This window comes from Osmerus eperlanus, unplaced genomic scaffold (assembly GCF_963692335.1).
Source record: "Osmerus eperlanus unplaced genomic scaffold, fOsmEpe2.1 SCAFFOLD_233, whole genome shotgun sequence".
In the NCBI taxonomy this organism is placed as follows: Eukaryota; Metazoa; Chordata; class Actinopteri; order Osmeriformes; family Osmeridae; genus Osmerus; species Osmerus eperlanus.
Window position 1 is genome coordinate 1 of NW_026911900.1, and position 25000 is coordinate 25000.

Genomic DNA, 25000 nt, shown 5'->3' on the forward strand with positions numbered 1-25000 from the left:
CATGGCCACGCTGACATGTGTGACACCAGTGTGACTCCCTACCACTGTGTCTGCCTAGCAGAGAGCCACACAGAGGGGGACAATGTAAGTAACACACACACCCACACACTCACAAATACTCTCTCTACCTCTCTCACACACACAGAGACACACTCACACACACTCACACATACTCTCTCTACCTCTCTCACACACACATACACACACTCATACACACTCACACATACTCTCTCTACCTCTCTCACACACACAGAGACACACTCACACACACTCACACATACTCTCTCTACCTCTCTCACACACACATACACACACTCACACACACTCACACATACTCTCTCTACCTCTCTCACACACACAGAGACACACTCACACACACTCACACATACTCTCTCTACCTCTCTCACACACACATACACACACTCACTCACACACACTCACACATACTCTCTCACCTCTCTCACACACACATACACACACTCACACACACTCACACATACTCTCTCTACCTCTCACACACACACAGAGACACAAACACACACATATATACACACACAGACAGCCAAGCACAGACAATATGAACCCCCTGAGGAGAGTACCCCCTCCCGGTCTTAATTAAGTAGTTTCCTACTAACGACATGGAGAGGTCTTTTCTAATGACCTAATTGAACAGCACACATACAGATGTGCACACACACACAACAACACACTTCAAGGCACCAGAACAGAGAGCAGCCCAGTAGGAACTCTTATGTAATGTAACCCTGACCCTAACCCTGGTTAAGTGTTGTTATACCTGCTTCAACACCACTGAATTCTATTGAGCCTAAACTAGGATGAGTTAGTTAGTTGTTACAGCTTCTGTAGTGTTGTGTAGATAGCCATTCCAGTACCTAGTTGGAGAGGATGAATCAGAGTTGAGGTGCCACTGTGGCCTTGTCCTGCTGAATTATGCAACAAAACTCATGAATGATTCATTCCCAGGCCCCACCCTATTTGAGGTGCTTTCTCTCTGTGTGAGCGTGTGTGTGTGTGTGTGTGTGTGTGTGTGTGTGTGAGCGTGTGTGTGTGTGTGTGTGTGATCATGTATGGTTGTTGTTGTTTGCCCTGAAACACACGGAGGCTATAAGCAGATGGGCAGACCAAACAGTAAACATCAGCTGCAAACACACACACACGCACGCACGTGTGCTCAAACACACACACACACACACATACAGACACATGCCTGCACACACATGCACACGAAACACACTTTTGCCACTTTGGCCCCGTGCGACACTCCCATGTCATTCTTAGGGGAACTAGGTGGTGCGTGCATGTGTGTGTGTGTTCATAGTGTGGTGATCCCCCCCCCCCGCCCTGTCACTCTCCTGGGTCACACTGCAAATAAGCGTTCCAGTCGACTAGAACAATGACATTCCCTCCACATGCATGTCTAATAAGCTGCCTCTCTCTCTCTCTCTGCGTTTATCTATCTCTCTCATTTATCTTCCTCTGCTTTTTGTCCATTCACTGATTCCCTCGTTCTCTCTCTCTCTCTCTCTCTCTCTCTCTCCCTCTCCCTCTCTCTCCCTCTCTGTGTTAACTCATAATGATAATAAAAGGCTTTCAGTAGAGTGCACCAAAGAGATTCCTTTTGAAAACACACTCAACCGCCTTTCAACAAAAGAGCACTCCTTTGAAAGATTTGTCTAAGTAACCAGTGTGTGTATATATGTGTGTGTGTGTGTGTGAGAGAAAGAGAGAGAGAGATCCTGTCCTCAGTGACTGGTGAATATTCAGACATGTGTCTAGTTAATACCAGAACAGAAAGACTAGGGAGATATTGGTCATTAATATTGCATGTGTTCTGCTAGGACCGAGGCTGTGCGAGTGCGTGTCTGTGTCTCTGTGTGTGTGTGTGCGTGTTTCTGTGAGTGTGTGTGTGTCTCTGTGTGTGTGTGTGTATTTTTGTGAGTGTGCACATTTTCAGAGGATGACCGGTGGGACTGGGAGCACTGTGAATCTGAACATACTCACACACACACATTACACACTCACACACACACATCACACACACTTAACACATTACACATTAGACATATACACTCAGGCCTCTTGGCAAACACACAAACTTATTTTGCTTCCAGTAAGTTTAGAGTGTAGGAGTGTGTGTGTGTGTGTGTGATGTGTATGTGTGTGTGTCTCTGTGTCTGATCGGTAGTGACAGTAAGTAGAGGCCATGGTCTCTGTTGGCAAAGCATGCTAAACCAGCAGATTTTCACCCCGCCAAAGGTTAACCCTGTTTCTGCCCACACGCACACACACACACACACACACTGAGAAATACACATACATACAGGACACACAGTCAGACACACACACACACACGTCAATGCCACGACCTTTCCAGGGGGAGCGTGAAATTGGCCATGGCATTCAAGATGGGAGGAGCTGCCCCTGCAGATCACCTCCTAAACACACACACACACACACACACACACACACACACACACACACACACACACACACTCTCTGAATAAGTGTGTATAGTAAAGACACACTCAGCAAGAGAAGGGCTTGGTTCCCCCACAGTTAGCTCTCATGGGACCGATCCACAAGTTTCGTCACTCAAGGTGACATAAATCAAGCGAACCCAAGGTGTCTGCCAGTATTACTGACGGTGACTGACCCATGTTTGATTCACACAGACATGCAGCCCTGTTCTGGTAGGCATGCTCCTCATCTAAAACAGCTCTGGATCCATGCCAGCCTTCTTAAAACACAGTTAGGATTGTAGGAACAGAGTTGGAATTGTAGAAATAGAGTTCGGATTGCAAAACCAGATTAGGATCAGCTCAATCGCAGAGAAAGGCATATTGTTAAGTATTCAGCTCTCATTAACTTCATAAAAACACACACCAAACCTCTCTGGTGTGCCTCTGTCTGTGATAAGGCTTACACACACACACACACACACACACCGACAGGCCAAACTTCCTAATTAGCAGGGAGAGAGAGGAAGCGAATGACTGTTGAATGAAAGAAATGAAAAAAAAATGTTGCGCTCATTTGCTATGGTAATGTGTGCTGCTCACATACTCACCTCAGTGTTGAAGAAGAGGAGGACACAGAGAGAGATGGAGAGAGAGAGAGCGATGGAGGGGGGAGAGATGGATAAAGAGAGAGATGAGAGAGAGAGAGAGAGAGAGATGGAGGGGAGAGAGATGGATAAAGAGAGAGATGAGAGAGAGAGAGAGAGAGAGATGGAGGGGGGAGAGATGGATAAAGAGAGAGATGTAGAGAGGGAGAGAGATGGAGGGGGAGAGATGGATAAAGAGAGAGATGTAGAGAGGGAGAGAGTGAGGAAGAAAGAGTAGGCTGGAATGTCTCTTGGAAGTGTGGAATGAAACACACCTTTGATTTCTGTGGCGTTCTGGAACAAGCTTGCCTGCCAGTGCATGCTAATGGAGCTGTGTTTCAACTGTCCAGGGCTGCTCTGAAATCTCCCCAGACACACTGAACGAGTATGTGTGTGTGTGTGTGTCTGTCTCAGGAGAGTATCCCTGCTGCTTCATCAGATCCAGATAATAATCACTCAACAGGGAACAATTGCAAACACACACGCACACACACACACACACACACACTCATGTACAGATGCGTCATTTAAGTTTGAAATCCTTTTGGAGACGTGTGTATGTGATGCATTCATGTAACTACAGCCTATTCCAGTTAGTGTGTATGTGTGTGTGTGTGTGTGTGAGAGAGACAGAGGGTTTGCGTGTGTGTGTTTTAGCTCTATACATTAGCTCTTCAGCAGGTTTTCCAGCTCATTTAAAACAAACAGCATTATTCCCTGTGTGCGTGCTGCTTCTGCTGACTTCACTGCACATACATACACACACTACACACACATACACATACTATACACTGAAACACACACACATTTTCAGTACTGACTGACATGCATGCATTATAGTGCCTTTGTACCCCCCTCTCTCTACCTCCCCCCCCCCTCCTCTCCCGTGTGTCAGACAGATATGGACTCCAGCAGGTTGGTGTGTGTCACAGGGGAAACCCATGTTTTTTAATACATTTTTAATCATTCCATTTGATGCCCCCCTTGTCCAGCGTAATGTGTAGTGACTGGTGAACACAATCAAAGACCTTCACAGCTCCGCTGCAGCTTTCCTTCTCTGTTCTCTCTCTCTTTCACCCTCCCCTCTCCCTCTCTTTCTCTCTCCCCCTCTCCCTCTCTCCCCCTCTCTCTCTCTCCCCCTCTTTCTTTCTCTCCCTCTCTCTTACAGTACCTTTTCTTCAAGGGCTTGTCTCCCTCTGTAAAGATACAGTTCTACACTTACGTGTGTGTGTGTGTATTCTTACGTGGGTGTGTGCAGTGCCAGCGCTGCGCCCCCCTCTACAACGCCAAGCCCTTCAGGTCAGGTGACCAGCTCCAGTCCTACAACTGCCGACCCTGCCAGTGCCATGGCCACGCCCACTCCTGCCATTACGACATCACTGCTGACGCCCACCCCCTGGAACACTACCGGGGAGGGGGCGGGGTCTGTGACGACTGTATGCACAACACCACAGGTGATTACATACTGTATATTTACAGATATACACATGTATTTAAACATATATTTGTATACACGTAGTACAGTAACTTTCAATCCTCCCTCCTCTCTCATTCCTCCCTCGAGCCCCTCATCCTCTCTCCTTCTCCAGTGTTAATATAGAGTCTATAGACTCATATGTACTGTGGTATGATACTTCTAATGGATATTTACTCTGTTATCTTCTCCTACAATCCTCCCCCACTCCACACACACACACACACACACACGTATGCATACAAAACACCTCACTCACACAAACACCCACACACCCTTGGGTTTGAAGGGAGGCAGTGTGAGCGCTGTGCCAGTCAGTTCTACCGTGTGGAGGGGGCGTACCCTGGGGAGGAGGGGGCGTACCCTGGGGAGGAGGGGGGGTGTCGGCCCTGTGACTGCCACACCCCTGGCACCGTCAACGGGAGTCTGGAGTGTGACCAGGTAGGTCCCTGTTAATCCTCTCCGCCCCCTCTCTTCCTCCCCTCCCTTCTTTAGTTTCCTCCCTCGCTCGCTCTCTCCTTCTCCCTCCTCTTCCTCTCTCTACTCAAGGAGGGGGAGAGATGGATGATGGATGGGAGAAGCTGTGTGTAGATAGTATGTAGATGGCATCACCGTAGAAGTTTCATTAGGGCCTGTATTGGTTTTTGGACAGAGAACCTTTGCCCTCCTCTTTTCTTCTCCCTCCCTCCTTCTCCTACCTCCACCCATCCCGTCGTCACGGCAGCCATTTTACGGAGACAAATGGGTGTCAATATACACACAAGATGACTAATTCAAAATCAATCTTCCTTCACTCTTCCTCCACCGCTCCCTGGCCCTCCTGTTCTCCACTCCCTGGCTCTCTCTCTCCACTCTCTCCTCCCTCATTCACCTCTCTCCACTCTCCCCCTGTCCTCTACTCCCCCCCCCCCCCCCAGGTGGGTGGTCAGTGCAGGTGTAAGTCCCGCGTGTCAGGGCGCAGGTGTGACCAGTGTGTCTCCGGGTCGTTCCGTCTGCAGCCGTGGCACGAAGAGGGCTGTCTCCCCTGCAACTGCAGCGCCGCCGGCTCCGCCCACCACGACCTCACCTGCCACGCCCTCACGGGCCAGTGCGGCTGCAAACCCAACGTCATAGGTAGGGTCGCCCGTCAATCATCTGGCAACCAACACTGCCCGTCTGCTTGTGGTCGCTGTTGTTGTTCTGGTCAGTTCACCAGCAGCACCACCAGTGCTGCCACCACTCCCGCTCTCTCTTGTAATAAATGTGCTCCCCCCAATTCTCGCCCTCCCCCAATCCTCCCCCCATGCTCCCCCTCCCTCCCCCCTTCCTTCCCCGCGCGTCTTTGAAGCCTCTCCTATGAAATGCAAAGCGGAACGGCCGCTCACACACAAGATCACGTTTATTGCTAAGCCACGAATATCAAGGGCCTACCTAATTTTAATTCTCTAATTCAGTGCCAAGTTGATTATTATAAACGGCTCCTGCCCTCTCGTATTTTTCACGCTTCTTACAAGACCCAGTTTTTGTGCCGGTCGCTCCCTCAGGTGTTTTCAGAAATTAGATTTGATTACGGCAATTTATTACAGGCCTCGTATGTGAGTGTGGCAGACGGGGCCTCGTAAGGATAGAATTTATCAAGTGGCCAAAGTGCCAGTGTGTACATAACACTGTGCTGCTGTGATGTATGGATGTACTTCTGGCTGCTTAGACAGGGAGGGGGGAGAAGGAGGGTGGGAGGGAGAGAGAGAGAGAGAGAGGATGGAAGGGACAGAAAGCAAGGGATGAAGGGAGTGATGAAGGAAGGAAGAGAAATTAAGGAGAGAGGGAGAAGAAGGAGGTTGAGAAAGGAAGGAGAGAGAGAGAGAGAGAGAGAGAGAGAGAGAGAGAGAGAGAGAGAGAGAGAGAGAGAGAGAGAGAGAGAGAGAGAGAGAGGATGGAATGAATGAATGTAGGAATTATAGAGGAATGGAGGGAGGGAGGTAAGGACGTCAGTCTATTTGCTAAAAAAGTCTGTTGGTGAGACCAGCATATGGACTGGATTGAGTGTTTCAATGGGACCAGCATATGTGCTGGATAGAGCATGTTAGTTGAACCAGTCTAGGAGCTGGAACCCAGTTCATCACTGTGCGTTTAAACTGATACCTTCTAATATCCATCACCTCACTGTCACATCACACACTTAACTCACTCCCCTACATCCAGGCTGTGAGATATGGGCCGAGCCAGAAATACATTCATATCTATAAATTCACTGAAGTGGTGTCGGCCACTAAGGGGAAGGAGAAGGGAGGAGGGGTGAGGAGGGGGAGACGAGTGAAGGAGTGGCCAGGGGGGGAGGTACTTTAGAGGGAATGGGGGAGAGGAATGGGGAAGGGGGAGGGGGGGGTTGAGAAGAAGGGAGGTAGGGGGAGATGGGTTTTAAGGAGGGGGTGGAACAGGGGTGGAAGGGGGAAGAATGGGGGAGGAGGGAGGGTGTGGAAATGCCAAGTGTCTCCGGCACAGGGTACTGCACCTTGTAGACGGCCATGCCCTCGGGCTGCCATGGCAACATTAGGGATAGATTGCCTGTCTGGAAACATGGACGGAATATTCAAATAAGCCCCGCCCGCCCATGCATATATTAAACCAGGACGACACGACTGGAATCCAAGCAGACCCCACCTAGACCGCTGTCACATGACCAACTGTATTATACTGTTGCTTCTCCCTCCATCTCTCCATTCATCCATCTCTCCATCCATATTTTTCTTCTTCCCTGCTTCCATCCCTTCATCAGTCTGTCCTTTCCTCCATCCATCCCTTCCCCCATGTCTCCATAAATCTATACCTTTGTTCCCTATCCATCCCTCCTCAATCCCTCCATCTGTCCGTCCTCCATCCCTTCATTCCTCCCTTTACATCTATTCACTCATATTCTTTTTAATTTATTTATATTTCCTCTATGCGTAGATTAAGTGATCTGCCTGGGGAGGGTGATCCATCATAGAAAGTGGACCTGAGCTAACGATGGAGCTCTCTCTCTCTCACACACACACACACACAAATACTGTATTTGGTGGAGATCCTTGGCAGAGCCTTGGAGAAGGCTGCGGTCCATCAGGACCGATACCACACGCCACAAAAACTGTTTCTTCCCTTCCGCTGTTGGCCTCTTCAACAAGGCCAAGGGTTCACACTGACTTCATGACTTAATGCCCTTAAAACACACTGCTTTTTGCACTGGACAATACAATCCTGTACCATTTGTATTTTTTGTAATATTTGTATTTTTATATTGTAAATTACTGCAACTTATATTTTATTTTATATTTTATTGTATAGTTTCTAATAGTAGTATATAGTATTGTATATTAATCTAATTCCATTGCTAGTTATGTACCCTTAGTTTGCTAGTTATGTACCCTTAGTATAGTTAGTCCTCATATCAAAATTTTTGATTCCTATATGTTTAATGTTTGCACCTTCCTGCCAAAGCAAATTTCTTGTCAGTGCAAACTTTCATGGCGAATAAAACCCATTCTGATTCTGATCTGGATTCTAAGAACTTTATGCACACAGTAGGATAAGATTCTCTTTTCCCTCTCTTTTTCTTTCTCCCTCTTTCCCCCTCTCTCTCTCTCTCTCTCTCTCTCTCTCTCTCTCTCTCTCTCTCCCTCTCTCCCCTTTTCTCCATCTCTCTGTCTCCCCCCCTCTCCTTCTCCAGGTCGAACCTGTGACAGGTGTAACTATGGCTACAAGCTCCTGAACCAGTCCCACCCAGACGGGTGTGTGTCATGCGACTGTGACCCCCTGGGGTCGACCGGCCCCCACTGTGACCCCGAGGGGGGCCAGTGTGAGTGCAGGCCGGGGGTGGGGGGGGCGCGGTGCCACGCCTGCTCCAGAGGGCTGCATGGGCTCCACCTGCTGGGAGTCTGCTCCCCCTGCCTCTGCTCCCCCCAGGGATCCAGGCCCGGCTCCACCTGCGACCCGCACACCGGACAGTGTGTGTGTAAGGTGAGAGTGTATGTGTGTGTTTGTGGTGTGTTTTTGTTTCTGTGTGTGTGTGTAGCTCAGACAGTAGACACCGAACAAGTGTGCAGAGTTTATAGAGAATCTAACAAAACAAATGTTCTATTTACTAGTGATTTAAATAAGGATAATCATGATGATAATCATGATGATAATGACGTATGTATTTGTGGCTTCGTTTCTTTGTTCCGTCGTGCGTCAGGAACACACGGAGGGTCATCGCTGCGACACCTGTCGCCGTGGCTACCACAGCCTGGAACGTCGTAACTCCCTGGGCTGCCTGCCGTGTGCGTGTGACGGCCGCGGGACGGTGGAGGGGGGTGTGTGTGACCCCACCAGCGGCCAGTGCCCCTGCAAGGAGGGGGTGGAGGGGGCGCTGTGTACCCGCTGTGCCCCCCACTATTACAACATGACCTCTGACCTCGCTCCGTCGGCGGTGTGTGTCTCGTGTATGTGCGACCCCCAGGGGGCGGTGGGCGGGACGGTGTGTGACGGCGTCACGGGGCAGTGTGTGTGTGTCCCGACGCGCCACGGACGGGACTGCAGCGCCTGCAGACCAGGTGAGGGTTGTGTTGGTGTGTGTTAGTGAGGTTTGTGTGGGATTGCTTGTGCATGTGTGCGTGTGTGTGTGCGTGTGTGTTTCTGTGTGTCCTGCATCCAATGATGATGGTTGGTTGGCATTTGCACTGGGCTTTAGTACATTAGCACAGAGCTGGCTGGCTGTGTGTGGGCCACCTCGCTTTGCCAACTCTCCCATTGGTGATTGATCTGGCAATGCCCATCCTAGTCAACTGCACCTTGGGGGGGCATGAGGGTAGCAGGGCCCCCTCACTTCTCTTCCATTGTGGGTGGGGGGTTTTGTGTCTGTGTGAGCGTATAGGTGTGTGTTTGTATTTGTGTGTGCCTGCATGTGTGTGGGGGGGGGGGCTTTTGTCTTTGTGGATGTGTGTTTGTCCGGGTCTAAGTGTGTGTGTCTTTGTGTGTGATGGTTGGGGGTCAGTGTTAACAGCTGCTGTATTGTTTTAGTAATGGAGATACAACATCAGCACAATCAGGGGTACTGTAATACCGCACACACACACACACACACACCCTCACACACACTTCATGTTTGACAGATGAGGGAAGGTACTCTATCAGATCACTACCAAATTATTTGGTCTGATATATTCTGCTCTTTTTTGCTCTACTCTCTTGTCTTCGTACTGTCCTCTACTGTACTCTACTGAGTTATTTTCTACTCCTGTTGTGTTCCGTGTGTTCCGTTTTTTCCATGTGTTCCGTGTGTTCCATGTGTGCCTGTATCTCTAAATCAAATATGTTTCTTACACGTAGGCCCATCCTGGACTGACATCTGTATGTGTTTGTGTGTGTGTGTGTTCCAGGGTACTTTGCATCCTCCATGGGGTCCAACCAGAGTGTGTGTGTGGAGTGTGCCTGTCACCTGGTGGGGTCATCAGGGCAGGTGTGTGACGGGCGGAGCGGTCAGTGTGTGTGCGCTCATCCCTCCGTGGGCGGCCGGAGGTGTGACCTGTGTCAGGAGCTCCACTACGGCTTCAACCCTGGGCTGGGCAGGTAGGACACACACACACACACCTGGACATCTACACTGTCACACACACACACACACACCTGGGCATCTACACTGTCACACACACACACCTGGGCATCTACACTGTCACACACACACCTGGACATCTACACTGTCACACACACACACAAAGATACTCCTTTCCTAGACACACAACAATTAAATATTGAGACAGAGATATGGAGTCAGAATCAGTCAGATGGAGAGATAAAGAAAGAGAGAGTGGAAATGAGGGGGGAGAGGGAGTGGGGTTGAAAGAGGGCGAGAGAGAGGGGGTAGAATTGTGTGATGTGAATCCAGTAAGTGAATGTCTTCAATACATCAACAACAACCGCCCTAGACATCATAGATTGTTAATCCATATATGTGTGTGTGTGTGTGTGTGTGTTTGTGCGAGAGTGTGTGTGAGCGATCGGTGCGCTCCAGTGTGGATGAAGCATGAAGTCTTTAAAGTGATTAAAGTGGAAGCGCTCAGTGCGTCAGGAGACTCTGAACAATAAAGATTTCTTTATCTAAATATTATAAACTCGTTTATCCTCCCTCCATCAATAAGACCATGCATCTTATTTTGTTTTCTCCCTCGCTCGCCCTCGTCTCATCTAATGGAGCCTGGCCAAACCCTCGCAATATGGTTACGGAATATTATAGGATATTTCCTGACTGGAAGAAAATAACGGAATACACACGCAAACATAAACACGCACACACAAACCACACAGTGTTCTCAGTGTGATGTTAAGGTAATCATTTAACCTTGAGGGAGAGATGAGGTTTGGTGTTACAGTAGAGTGGATTACTCTAGCCAGCTAACTCCTGCTCCGGCTGCTCTAACAGAATATCATTAAGCTGTTTAGCTGCTCGCGTCCGCTACCTTCCCACTGACGCACGGCAAATTCTGATTTATAGTATTTTTTATTTTGATTTATAGTGTCTGCTACGTCTTTATCTGCTTCTCCTGTTTGCTGTAGGCCATGTGTGTGTGTATGTGTGTGTGTGTGTGTGTGGTTTAGGGTAACCTAAATTGAGAGAGAGAGAGGGTCACAGCAAACCGACCCCTATTCTCCCCGGCGCAGTGAAAGATGCAAATTCAGTTAGTTGGGATTACATTTACAACATTTATTACTACACAGGAAAACGCACCCGTGTGCTCACGACCACACACACACACACACACACATGCTTGTATATGTGTGTGTGGAGGAAAGTCTCGTCTCACACAGAGACACTCTCTCTCTCTCCCACACACACACACACACACACATACACATCATGGGAGTTTATCACTATTTAGCTGTGTGGAGGAACATACTACACACTGTGGAGGAACATAACACACACACACACGTTTCAGACTGATGAAAAAGAGAGAGGCTTGGTGTGATGCTGGTGTTTTCTCTCTCCTTGGGAGAGGAGTGAAGGTCGTGTCGCGTTAGAAATTGAGAGGGTGGTGCGGTTGTGTGTGTGTATGTGTGTGTGTGTGTGTGTGTGTGTGTGATGGTGGAACCCCCAGAGCGCCCTGCAGTTGACAGGACAAATTTGCGGCTCGTTAAGAAGCTGTGGCTTTTCACGCCGCTAGTCGAAGGGTGTCAGAGTGTGTGTGTGTGTGTGTGGGGGGGGGGGGTTCAGCAGTCTGTATAGATGGCTTTGGAAATGTGAGAGGTGTGTGCAATTATATGTGTGTGTGTGTAAGGGTGTCAGGCGCTTGGCCTGCCAATAACCCTAGTGTCGTGGTCCACAGGGGTAACACCAGACTGGTGCCCCACCCCCTGACCCCCCCACCACACCCTGCATATACCCCCCTGGAGGATCACATGCTGGACACACACACACACATAAACTGTCACACACACATAACCCACCCAGCGCTGTAACAGGAGGTATCTGTGAAAGCAGTGTTATAGCGGGGGGGGGGGGGGGGGGGGGGGGGGGGGGGGTGAAGACCCAACACTTATTCTACCCCCCCACCACACACACACACACTCACACACAGCTTATGATGTAGTCAACTTTTCATATGATCCTCTCTCTTTCCTCCTCTTCTCTCCCCTCCTCTCTCTTCTCTTCTCTCCCCTCCTCTCCTCTCCCCTCCTCTCTTTCCCCTCCTCTCCTCCCCTCTCCCCTCCTCTCCCCTCCTCTCCCCTCCTCTCCTCTCCTGCCTTCTCTCCTCCAGGTGTGTACAGTGTAACTGTGACCCAGTGGGCAGTGTGGATGCCAAGTGCCACCCAGACTCAGGCAGGTGTGTGTGTAAGGCCTTGGTGACGGGAGAGCGCTGTGACTCATGTGTGTCCGGGGCCAGTCACATGGACCCCAACAACTACCTGGGCTGCAGCAAAGGTTCGAACATGGTATCCCTTCACTACACACACACACACGTACACGCACAAACATGCAAATGCTGGTATTGCATTAGGGATTTGAAGTAATAGTTATCTGTTGAAGTACAGTTATTTATTATTTCATGATATGAACGTCTAGATTTCTTTGAGTGAGATGTGTGTGTGTGTATTTGTCAGCAAGGGGTAGAGCTTCCATCCTTGTGCTATCTGTGCCTAGAGGCTGTGTTGAGTTAGACTCACAGAGGGATGCTAATTCTAAACACACACACACACATACACACACACACACACACGCTGCCACCCAGGGGATAGTTGAGTTAGAGGCACAGAGGGAACCTGGCTCTCTGGGGCCTCTGGTATGTTAAGAGGCTCTGCATGGATCTCATGGAAATACCTCCTCACCTTTCTTTCTTCTTTTCTCTCTCTGTCTCTCTCTCTCTCTCTTTTGCTCCCCCCCTGCTTGTTTCTTTCCCCTTTCTTCTCCCCCCTCCCCCCTCCCACCGTCCCTCAGCTCCCAGTCAGCAGCCCCCCCCAGTGGGCGTGGTCCTGGGCCCCTCCTCTATCCGTGTGACCTGGCCCCCCCCAGACTCCCCCAACTCACACGTCCTCACCTACACACTCCTGCGAGACGGACTGGAGGTGCACACCTGCCCCAGCTCCTACCCCTTCAGTAAGTACCTGTTTACACACACACACACACTCTCTCTCTCTCTATTTCAGATATGGAAACCATGTTAGAGAATGGTAAAAAGTGGTCAAATATGTGTACACATGGGAATTGACCATGTGTGTATATGCTGTGTGAATATGTGTGCGTGTGAGACAGTCAGGGCTTTTTTCCTCACCGTCCCAGTACCGTGCAAAATGAACCGTCCCAAACTGAACTTGAGCTGTCGCAAAATATGTTTTATCATTTTGACATTCTGACATGGGTCTAGGTTATTTGCAACACTATTTAAGTCATCCATACAGTCGTGGGGCTCACATTAATGTCTGAATTTCAATGTGAATACACACACAATAGAATACACGTTTTTCCTGCTTGTTTCATGGTGGGGCTTACACAGTTCTTGGTGTGCCTGTAGTGTGCCTCTGTATGCTTGTGGTGTGCCTCTGTATGCTTGTGTGTGTGTGTGTGTGTGATACTGAGTGTGTGTTCTCTCCTCTCAGGCTCAGAGACGTTTGAGGATACCGGCCTGTCTCCCTACACGCTGTACTCATACCGGCTGCTCACGGCTAACGTTAACGGGCTTACTGAGAGCCCGGCGGCCCAGTACCGGACCTCCTCCTCGGTACCAGACCCAGAGCGACTGCAGCTGAACCTGCTGGGTCGAAGCGGTCCCACAGGGGCCAGCTTCAACTGGAGCCTGACCCAGAACCACAGCGGACCTCTGGAGAGGTGAGGGACGGGGCCTGGTGGGGGAGGGAGACAGCGAGGGAACAGAGAGAGAACATGAGATGGAATATTTGGTGGAAAGACAGTGGAAAAAGTTATAGAAAACGGGAAACGTTCTTTTCCTCCCCCTCTTTTTATTCCTTTTCTCCTCTTCCTCCCACCCTCCTCCTCTTTCCCTTTTCCTCTCCACCTCCTCTCCCCGTCCTCTTCATCTCTTCCTTTCTCCTCTCTCTTCTCTTCCCCCTCTTGTCCTCTCCTCCAGGTTTGTCCTCCGCTCCGTGGCCCTGGGGAGTGGGCAGGAGCGTCTGCACTACTCCGGCCTGGCCACCGAGGCCTCCGCCAGGGGCCTCACCCCCCACACCCGCTACGCTTTCACCCTCCAGGCCTGCACGCTGGGGGGCTGTGCCTCCTCCAGCCCTCCGCTGCTCCTCCTCACCGCCCCCGCACCTCCCCAGGACCAGCCTCCACCCCGACTCAACGCCACCGGGCCTCACCAGATACACGCCTGCTGGGACCCCCCTGCCCAGCCTAATGGTATGATCCAACATGCAGGTTAAGCCACCTCCACCCCCCCCCCCCCCCCCCCCTTATCCTAATGGTACAATCCAAATGGTATCTTCCATTCAACAGGAGTGATAATAAAATATGAAATACTTTTGCGAGGACCAATGGAACTGCAGGAAAACCTCACAAGCCCCGCCCCGGAGCAGAGTGTGTTCATCAGCAGTGGTTGGCTGGATCTGAGTATCCCGCCCGGATCGGCCAATGGGAGCGCTGACCCGCCTCCGGAGAGCAGTGCCGTGGTTACTGGCCTCCAGCCCTTTTCAACCTATCAGCTGAGAGTTCTGACCGTCAACATGGCGGGTAGCGTGACGTCAGACTGGTCCAGCGTTCGCACAGAGGAGGGGGGTCAGTACCACACACACACACACACATACACACACACTTACAGACTTTAACCAGTGTACACACAATGAGAGAGAGAGAGAGAGAGAGAGAGAGAGAACCATGGTAAAGGTATTGAGAGAAGTTGAGAGTAGAGGAATGGATGCATGGAGAATGGATACGAAATGGGTACGAGAGAGAGAGAGAGGAGGAGGGGGAGTCTCATTAAGGCATTTGAATTCCAAAGAGATGATATGGCTCATTAGAAATAAACTGTGCCCCCAAACAAGCCTGTGAGCTCTGGATGTGTCTGTGTAACAGCCGTGAATTACATTACACACCGTGTGTCTGTGTGTGCATACACAATGTATGTGTGTTTGTATGCATGTGTGTGCATGTGTGTGCATGTATGTGTACGGGTATGTGTGTGTTTGTGAGTGTGTGTGTGTGTCTAATAGTCAAGAATCACATTTCACACCACCCAGCATGGACTGGCACCATCACTGGAAAGAGATGGGATCACTCGCTCTAATCTTTTATTTCTCCTTCCCACCATTCCTCCATCCCTCTTTTACTCCATCCCTCCATTCTACCATTCTACTGTATCATTCCCCCACTTCTTACACAACCCTCACATTTTCTCTATAGATATACAGTGAATTGTAAATAGGAATATGACTGCACAATATTTTTAATTGGTGTGTGTTTCTGTGTGTGTGTGTGTGTCCTCCCTGCAGTCCCAGAGTTCATGCCTGCTCCTGAAGTGTGGCCTGTGTCGTCCTCCAGTCTGAATGTCACGTGGAGGTCACCCCGGGGTCAGGAGGCCAGGGGAGAGGTCACCAAGTACAGAGTTAACCTGGTCAATCAGCACAGCTCCAACCCCTATGCTCCCTCTGTCCTTACACAGGTAGACCCCCCACACACACACACACGCAGGTACACACACACACGGTTTACCTTACAGGTGAGGATTCCATAAAGGTTGTAATGTCAGTGCTCCAACACTATCAATCCCAGCATGCCTTGCACCATGTCCGCCTCACCTTCGCCTCCCCTGGCTCCTTAGACTCGTTAGGATCGTTAGGGTCCTTAACGAGCTCTGCTGTTCTTCAACAATACAGGTCCTAATGAGATTCCTTTATCAGGCTTTAATGAGACTGATAGGTGTGTGTGTGTGTGTGTCTCCCAGATAGTCTGTTTTATTATAAATATGTCTATTCAGCGTTCCCTAAAGAGGATGAATGAGAAGGATTACCCTATGACCCTGTGTGTGTGTATGTGTGCATGGTCTTGTGTGTGTGTGTCTGTGCATGGTTTTGTGTGTGTGTGTGCATGGTTGTGTGTGTGTGTGTGTGTGTTAGGTGGTTGACGTGGCAGGTGGTGATCAGCGTGTGTACCTGGCTGTGGGTCTGGAGCCCTACACCACCTACTCCTTCTCTGTCACTCTCTGCACCAGGCTGGCCTGTGTCCACAGCCAGGCTGCCTCTGGACGCACGCTACCTGCAGGTAACACACACACACAGCTAACACACACAAGTAAGACACACACGCACACACACATACACACTGTGTCTCTTTCTCTCCTCTATTGTCAGTCCTTTCATATTCCTTGTCACTTAGCAACTTCAACCCATCCCTCTTCCTTCACACACCTACACACACACACACACACACACACACTCAACACTTCAGCAGCGTTGATGGTGTAACCAGAGGGGAAATTCATTGCACATGGCAGTAAAAACAATTTACTGTTAATTACAAGGAGAAAAATGTGGCGTAGCACACACTCCCCACTGGCCATGAATCACACACACACACATACATACACACACCCTCGGTCACTCACACACTGCTCCCGGCTCAGATTTATAACCAACATGGAAGTAGGATGAATTAGCTGCCTTTAATAACTGAGACACAAATCACTGGGACGGGGATGAGGTCTAATTGATCAGTGCTGATAGACACACGCAGGCACGTGCACACACTCAAACACTCCAACACGAACACAGCAGTGAATCATTCTGCAGCGGGTCTGCTCTGCAGTGTTAACATATGGCCAGCCCAATATGGCCGGGCTCACACACACACACACACACACAACCCTCTCACACCCATCTCCATATGCTTGTTGTTTAAATGCTTCCACCACTTTGGTGTGTGTGTGTGTGTGTCTGTGTGTGTGTGTCAGCTACCTCACAAACAGACCAACATCTACCTCCTCAGTTGATCAGATTTCTGGTTTTGTATTCTACTTGTAACACACTACCCCCCCCCCCTCCCCCGCCCATACACACACACGCTATTTGATGGTAGGAGCATCCAAGACTTTGTGCCATCTCTTCTGTTCCTCCAGCTTAGCGCCAAGCCTAATGATCCCTCACTTTATGACTGTTTACACACACAATACACATTACAGACACACAGGCGTACACACATACACACACTCACACAAACACCATTAGACAGCACAGCCATCTGTTAGCCGGAATACAGGGCAGCTGGTTAGAACTCTTCAGAAAGGATGTCATATTCCACTGCACTGATACACAGGACACAAACTCAGAAGATCTCAGCTTTAGAACAGATATGTGTGTGTGTGTCTAAATGAGCACTTCTCCTACAGAGACTACAGTGTGTGTCCGTGTGTGTGTGTGTGTGTGTGTGTGTGTAAATGAGCACTTCTCCTACAGAGACTACAGTGTATTGATCACGCAGGGACGTGACCAGCTAATCATTGGTTGATGGGGATATTTTATGTATCCTACATCTTTAAAGACATGTTCTACAAGCCATGGTCACACACACACACACACAGCATTGACGTGAACCCTGCCATGCATATTTCTCCCCTAAACTAAGGACTGGCCTTCGCTGGACGATTATGCGTGGATCAATAGAGTTCCTGTAGAAAGCTGTGTTACAGTGTGTTTAGGTGCAGACTGACCCCTGGGCTTATAAAAGATGTCAGCCGGGTGTAAAAACAGCAAGCAGGGGTCCCGCTGCTCCAGACGGGCGTCCAGGGAACTGCCTGGTGATTTAGCTGCTTCATTAACATGTTGAAGGCAGTATTAACCTTTCTGCTGGATGGTTAACCTTGTTGTTGTGGAAACGTCATCGCTGAGTCGGAGAGGAAAGTGTGTGTGTGCATGCGTGCGTTTTTTCGGATGTGTGTTTGTGTTTGTAGACGTGTGTGTGTGTTTGTGTGTGTATGGCTTTCATCAAGTGGGGGACAGCAGTAAGTACATGACAGGGGTTGTAACTTGGTTGTGCTCGCACAAACAGCGCACACACACACACACGTACATGGATGAAAACATGACTATTATCATGACAGTGCATCAATTAAGGGAGAGCTCTTATACAAGACACACACACAATCACACACACACACACACACACTCACCTGCTTACACTGCTTCTGAAATAATACTGCACATCCCTCTTATCTCCCCGTCTTCCCCTCCCAGGTACACAAGCATTCACAGACTAATGTGGGGCTCCTCCTTCTCCATGTCACCATAGAGACCACTGTTCTGTAGTTCTATAGGGTTCAAAGCAGTTGATTGTTCCATTAAAGGATTCTTGCATTTTTCCATAGATGTAGTTTTTTTTTTACTACAGCGATGCTGATTGGCTGTAATTTATGATGTGTGTTCTAATGGGAGGATGAGAGGCCAGCTAACATCTAAGAGCCTCTGGGTGTGTGTGCGTGTCAGTACCAGGTGATTTACTCCTATTGGCTGGCTCATTTAGACCATTACCACAGCACACGTCTGTCTCTGGGATGATTTCTAATGCACACACATCCTTTATATCCTCCATCCCTCCATCTTCATCCCCATCACTCCCTCCATCCCCATCCCTCCATCTTTCAATTTATTTAATTTCTACTTGTGACACATTTTAATACAGTACCTGTCTTTATCCCTCCCTCCTTCCCTCCCTCCCTACCTCCCTCCCTCCCTCCCTAGCTCCTGCAGGATTGTTGCCCCCCAAACTGAAGCCTCTGAATGAGACGACCATGCAGGTGTCCTGGGACCCCCCCTCCAGGCCCAACGGACCCCCACCCCTCTACCAGGTCTGTCTGCATCCCTGTCTGTCTGTCTGTCTGTCTGACTGACTGTCTGTCTGACTGTCTGTATGCCTGACTGTCTGTATGCCTGTCTGTCTGACTGTCTGCATGCCTGTCTGACGGACTGTCTGTCTGACTGTCTGCATGCCTGTCTGACTGTCTGACTGTCTGTCTGTCTGACTGTCTGTATGCCTGTCTGTCTGACTGTCTGCATGCCTGTCTGACTGTCTGACTGTCTGCATCCCTGTCTGTCTGACTGCCTGTCTGTCTGTATGTCTGACTGTCTGACTGTCTGCATGCCTGTCTGTCTGTCTGTCTGACTGTCTGCATGCCTGTCTGACTGTCTGACTGTCTGCATGCCTCTGTCTGTCTGTCTGACCTACTGACTGTCTGCATGCCTGTCTGTCTGTCCATGTTTTTTGTTTTTGTCTGTAGTACACTACTTACTAGTATCTTCAGTTAACATGTAATGTTGTTTACCATCTATTATTTGTTTACTGACTGTATACAGGTGGAGCGGACAGACCTGTCCCTCTCCGATTCTGATGACCCGGTTGTCAGGGGAACAAGGTTTCCCGGTAACGGTTACTACCGGTTTCCTAGTGATACACTACCAGTCAACAATGACTTTACAGGTGCGTGGTGGGGTCCTCTCTCTCTTTATCTCTCTCTTTCTCTTTCACTCACACACACACTCACAGACCTACACATAGACTCACACACACATATTCCTTTGATTTAGTGTGTGTGCGCATGTTTGGGCATGCGTACATGCACGTTTGTGTGGTTGTGTATGTGTGTGTGTGTGTGTGTGAGTTAAGCTCAAACATCACACGTCTAAATGAATGACTTCCACACTCTTACTAAGGACAATTAGTCTTTTGTTTACCGTCATAATTAGAATAATTACGTTTCAAATCCAAACATGTTCTGCTTCGTCTGTGAACGCAGCAGGAACAGTCAGAGTTTGTCGCTTGTCAGAGTCACTATAGCTGTATGTGTGTGTGTATGGGTGTGTAGAGATCTGATCACTTGGAACTGATGTTTTCACTCACCTCACCATGCAGTGTGGAAACACATTTGAAATTGTATAGATTTTCATTTGATTGATTAAAAGCCTAATTATTTATTACTTTATTTTTATTGGTGGTAGTGGTGGGGGAGGGGGGCTTTATAATGATTTCAGTTGTTCTTTATTTGTGGTATACTGTAAATATGACCATGAAAAATTGTCTACTCCTAGAGATTGAATGAAATAGGACATTGTTTCTGAATGGTGTGCGTGTCGTGTGTGTGTCTGCTATGTGTGTATGTGTGTGTATGTGTGTGTGTTATCTACAATGATCCACCTGAATAAACTGAGTAAACCGTTTTGAACAGAGAACACCTCATCCAGCCTCCATTTACACCCATTAGCAAGACCTGCTAAGGACGCAGAATATTCCACTGGACGCAAACTACCCCCACTCCACTGTGACCTTGTGGTGGTGGCGTGTGTGTGTGTGTGTGTGTGTGTGAGAGAGGGTGTGTGTGTGTGTGTGTGAGAGTGTGTGTGTGTGTGTGTGTGTGTGTGTGTGTGTGTGTGTGTGTGTGTGTGTGTGTGTGTGTGTGTGTGAGAGCGTGTGTGTGTGTGTGTGTGTGTGTGTGTGTGAGTGTGCGTTAGTGGACACAAACTAGCATCCCCCTCTGTAGCTTTATTAAAATCTTGCACTGCTATTTCCCCTCTTCTGCCTTAAATACTGACACAGGGATAAATCTTTATAAATCAGGCATGGCCTGGACGCCTGCTAAGGTCCTAATTGATCAATGGCCACAGTCAGGGGGGGGAGGAGGGGGAGGAGGTGTCCTTGGGCCCCCACCTTCTCTGATGAAGGAAGGAGAGGGACAAACCTGAGCAATCAGTTCATTCCACACACACACATACGCACACACAAACACACATACATGCACACACATGTACACGCCTATATACTGTATATACAATCATAATCATCCACTCTCAAACACATAACCAACGGGATCTGCTCCAGCCAGCGTAAACCATGGCACAGTTAGAATCTTTTTCCTGTCCAGTAGAGTCTCAGAGGGAGTACATTTAGTCAGGTGCTGGACTCATGCAGCATCATCATCAAGTCAGCCCAAAATGAATACTTCCTCCGGAGTCAATGCTAATACTATTCTGAGTCCAATAATGTCAGTCAAGACACACATAACAGTAAACAAATCAAACAAATCCGATTAGAAATGCTGTGTGTGTGTGGGTATGTGTGTGTTTGTAGGGATATTGATTAGCAGGTGTAGGTGATCAGTTGCGGAGAGTGCTCTGATGGGCTTTCTGTCTAAACGTACATATCATCATTTTCTGCCTCCATCAACATAATGGACCAATCTAGAACATTCTAGAATATTAATAAATCGGACGATCATGTCTTTTTACATAATTCTTTCATTCTGATCTCTTGTCTCTGTTGTCTCGGTTCATCGGAACATGAAATTACGACCACTTATCTTTGAAAGGGGTCACAATATGTATGTTAAATCTCCTTTCAAAACAAGACTTTTATATCATGTGAAATCAATGCTGGGATATGGCTTTAATGCCAGACTGACATATTTAGTCATCCAACTTTAATATGTCTGTGGAGCTCATTTAGCTGGTGCAGAGAAATTAGTAACCACCCCCAAACAATAATAATAAAAATTATAAAAAATAAACAAATTATAGATAATCAATAATCAGATCAATAAATATCTACAAGACATGTCTGAAAGGTTAGTGATATATTTTGCAGTGTATTTGTGTAATTTACATAAACAGATTACGTTGTCTTTAGGGAAATTGTGAAAAACATTATATAGTGAATCAACTTGATAGTTCAGAGTATCACAGCACACTTTGCTTCCAAACGTCTCAGATACATGGTCGTCTTGTGGAAGCAGTCAAATCCAGTTTCATCCAACGGAACGGAAATTAAACTAGATAAAACATAGGAACATCAGAGAGATAGAGATAGAGAGAGAGAGAGAGAGAGAGAGAGAGAGAGAGAGAGAGAGAGAGAGAGAGAGAGAGAGAAAGGGAGCAAAATGAGAGGAAAAAAGAGAGAATGATATTCACACCATCTACACTACATCACTAATACTCTGCATGCCTGATAGAGAGAGCGTGAGAGAGAGAGAGAAAAGGCGACGGAGAGAGTGAATGCGAGAGAGTGAAAGCGAGAGAGTGAAAGCGAGAGAGTGAAAGAACGAGACGGAGAGAGACAGAGAAATGTTAAATGATACAAATGATTTTCCCTAATTAATTTGATTGATTGCCAACCGGTGTCAGTGAGAGGCAGAGTGAAGGAAAACTTTGCGCAGACATCATTAGTTTTCCCCATTTAAAGATTAATCAGGAGAGGCCGGTCTCTTTAATTCTGTCATTTGTATATTTAATGGGGTGCTGCAGATCTATGACAGTAATTAGCGTTTTCCTCGACTCTCATTAATACGCTGGCTCTGATTAATGCTCCACAGCGCTCAACATGACCAGAGTTATCCAGGTTAGGCTCTAAACAGATCACACTCCTACTGCATCTGTTTATTTGTCCGGGAAAGAGGGAGGAGGGGACGGGAGGAGGAGAGCCGATTGGAAGATACGTAGGGGAACGAGAGGGGGAAGGAGGAGATGGAGAAGGACTGGGGGAGAGGAGGAGGAGGAGGGAAGGAGGATGAGGAGGGGAAAAAGAAGGTTTTCTGTCTGTGTACATCATGTGTGGCAAACACACCCGCTCTTAAACATGCGCACACACACATGCTCACAGACATACACACCCACTCTGATGACCAGCTGTTTCAGATGATGGGTTGAAAGTGGCTGTCACACCTGGGGCCCACTGAGACACAAGAGGGTTGCTGACCACTCAGATCTACTATCACACACGCACACACACACACACACACACACGCACACACACACACACACACACACACACAAACAGTCCCCTGATGTAGTCCTTAGAACCCATCAGGCCTCATGAGAGTTAAAAGAGGGAGAAAGAGGGATAGAAGAGAGAGACAAGAGGAAGGAAAGGAGTAGGCACAGAGAAAGAGATGGACGGAGAGAGAGAGAGAGAGAGAGAGAGAGAGAGAGAGAGAGAGAGAGAGAGAGAGAGAGAGAGAGAGAGAGAGAGAGAGAGAGAGAGAGAGAGAGAGAGAGAGAGAGAGAGAGAGAGAGAGAGAGAGAGAGAGAGAGGAAGATAAAAGGTTAAAGTGGGTTAATGTAACATCACATATCTGTCGAGGCCCCTCTCGTCTGCAGGACGACAAGGTCACAGATGCAGGCGCCTCTTTGCCTGTTGTGTATAGTGGACACTGCATGTCTGTTAGTGGTCAGCAGATTACGATGTAAATAAATCATGACCTAGACCCCTACTTGTACTCCTTCACTGTATCCATCTTTGTTCGGGTCAGTTCTGTTTACAGCTGATTCTGAATTTAAAATTAAAGGTCAGCAAGCATTGAAAATGCTTTTGTTTAGGAAGAGTGGTTGAGTCAAATACATTTGTTGTTATACCTAAATTATATGTGAAAAGGGTTAATTGACACTAACCCTGGTAGATCAAACTCCAATACAGTATAAATTGTATTTTAGTCTCCCCATTCCCTGCCCCCAAATGCCTCCTCTCAACCCCACCCTACTCCTCTCATCTACTCCTCTCAACCCCTCCCTACTCCTCTCATCTCCTCCCTACACCTCTCATCTCCTCCCTACTCCTCTCAACTTTCCCCTACTCCTCTCATCTCCTCCTGGCTCCTCTCATCTCCTCCCTTCTCCTCTCATCTCCACCCTACTCCTCTCATCTCCTCCCTACACCTCTCATCTCCTCCTGGCTCCTCTCATCTCCTCCTGGCTCCTCTCATCTCCTCCCTTCTCCTCTCATCTCCTCCCTACTCCTCTCATCTCCTCCCTACTCCTCTCATCTCCTCCCTACTCCTCTAAACTCCCCCCTACTCCTCTCATCTCCTCCCTACTCCTCTCATCTCCTCCCTACTCCTCTAAACTCCCCCCTACTCCTCTCATCTCCTCCCTACTCCTCTCATCTCCTCCTGGCTCCTCTCATCTCTTCCCTATTCCTCTCATCTCCTCCCTGCTCCTCTTATCTCCTCCTGGCTCCTCTCCTCACATCTCCTACCTACTCCTCGCTTCACACCCCCTTTCCCATCTTCTCCTAAATTCCCACACTGTCTATTCCCAGAGAGAGCATGTGCAGCAGCTCAGGATTCCATGTGCGCTCCTCTCCTCTCGTGTCTGCGTGTTCCGGGGATTGGGCGTAATCCCTGAGATCCGGGGAGGTGGGGGATGGACCCATGTTCTGGGGGCTGCAGGCGGGTCAGATCCCCTGGAACCGGAGGTCCAGAGGGAGCGGGCCCGCACGGCCAGATTACCCAGATTAAATGAGATTAGCACACAGTGGTGTCCTGGGATTAGATCTGATGCTGATGCTTAACCTCCTCATCTAACTATGTAGAAGCGTCTGAGAAGCACAGATGAAGACGCGCACATATGCACACACTCAATCTCTCTGGAATACACTGAAACACTCTCCCTTCTTCTCCCCTCTCACCCAGTCTAAATCTACTTGTCAGAGTCTGTGTGTCACTTCCTGTAGTGAGGCTACAACTTCCTGTTTGAAGTCTTAGTGCATTTCACCCTCCCCCCACAGACCTTATATCAGAGCTGAATGCTCACAAGCCTCTATCCGGATCCCTCACGTTTCATCACTCATTCTCTTTCTCTTTACTCTCTCGCTCTTTCTTTCACTCTCTCTCTTTCTCTGAGAACAGATTTTCTTCTCCTTCTTTAGATTTACCCACCCACCCATCCACCCACACACAAAACAATTCTTGTCGTTCCTTTGTTTTCATTTGATATCACTTCTTTTGTCCTTTTTCTCTCCTCTCTTTCTCCAGGTGTACAGCTCAGTTTCAGGACCAGGGCTCCTGACGGGCTGCTGTTCTATGCTGTCTCCCCCGGCAGCCAGGAAGAGTACTTAGCGCTGCAGATCCGGAATGGCCGCCTGTATTTCCTGTTTGACCCTCAGGTACTAACTACAAATATGGCCGTCGATACATTTGGTTAAATCCCAG

The 25000-nt window shown here is 48.6% G+C and overlaps 1 protein-coding gene across 1 annotated transcript in view; it reads left to right on the forward strand.

The window, feature by feature from the left end:
• Nucleotides 1-3: 3 nt before the first annotated feature.
• The window catches only part of LOC134016746 (usherin-like), a gene marked incomplete at its 5' end in the record, with an annotated part of 36492 nt that continues 11495 nt past the window's right edge, over nt 4-25000 (forward strand). Inside the window, 17 exons of the mRNA XM_062456059.1 lie at nt 4-84; nt 4383-4578; nt 4888-5039; nt 5516-5711; nt 8281-8570; nt 8788-9145; nt 9971-10160; nt 12347-12510; nt 13024-13182; nt 13683-13911; nt 14171-14442; nt 14539-14817; nt 15531-15700; nt 16155-16299; nt 18771-18877; nt 19383-19506; nt 24824-24954. Coding sequence (XP_062312043.1) covers nt 4-84; nt 4383-4578; nt 4888-5039; nt 5516-5711; nt 8281-8570; nt 8788-9145; nt 9971-10160; nt 12347-12510; nt 13024-13182; nt 13683-13911; nt 14171-14442; nt 14539-14817; nt 15531-15700; nt 16155-16299; nt 18771-18877; nt 19383-19506; nt 24824-24954 — 3243 coding nt within the window. The remainder of the gene's footprint in view (nt 85-4382; nt 4579-4887; nt 5040-5515; nt 5712-8280; nt 8571-8787; nt 9146-9970; nt 10161-12346; nt 12511-13023; nt 13183-13682; nt 13912-14170; nt 14443-14538; nt 14818-15530; nt 15701-16154; nt 16300-18770; nt 18878-19382; nt 19507-24823; nt 24955-25000) is intronic.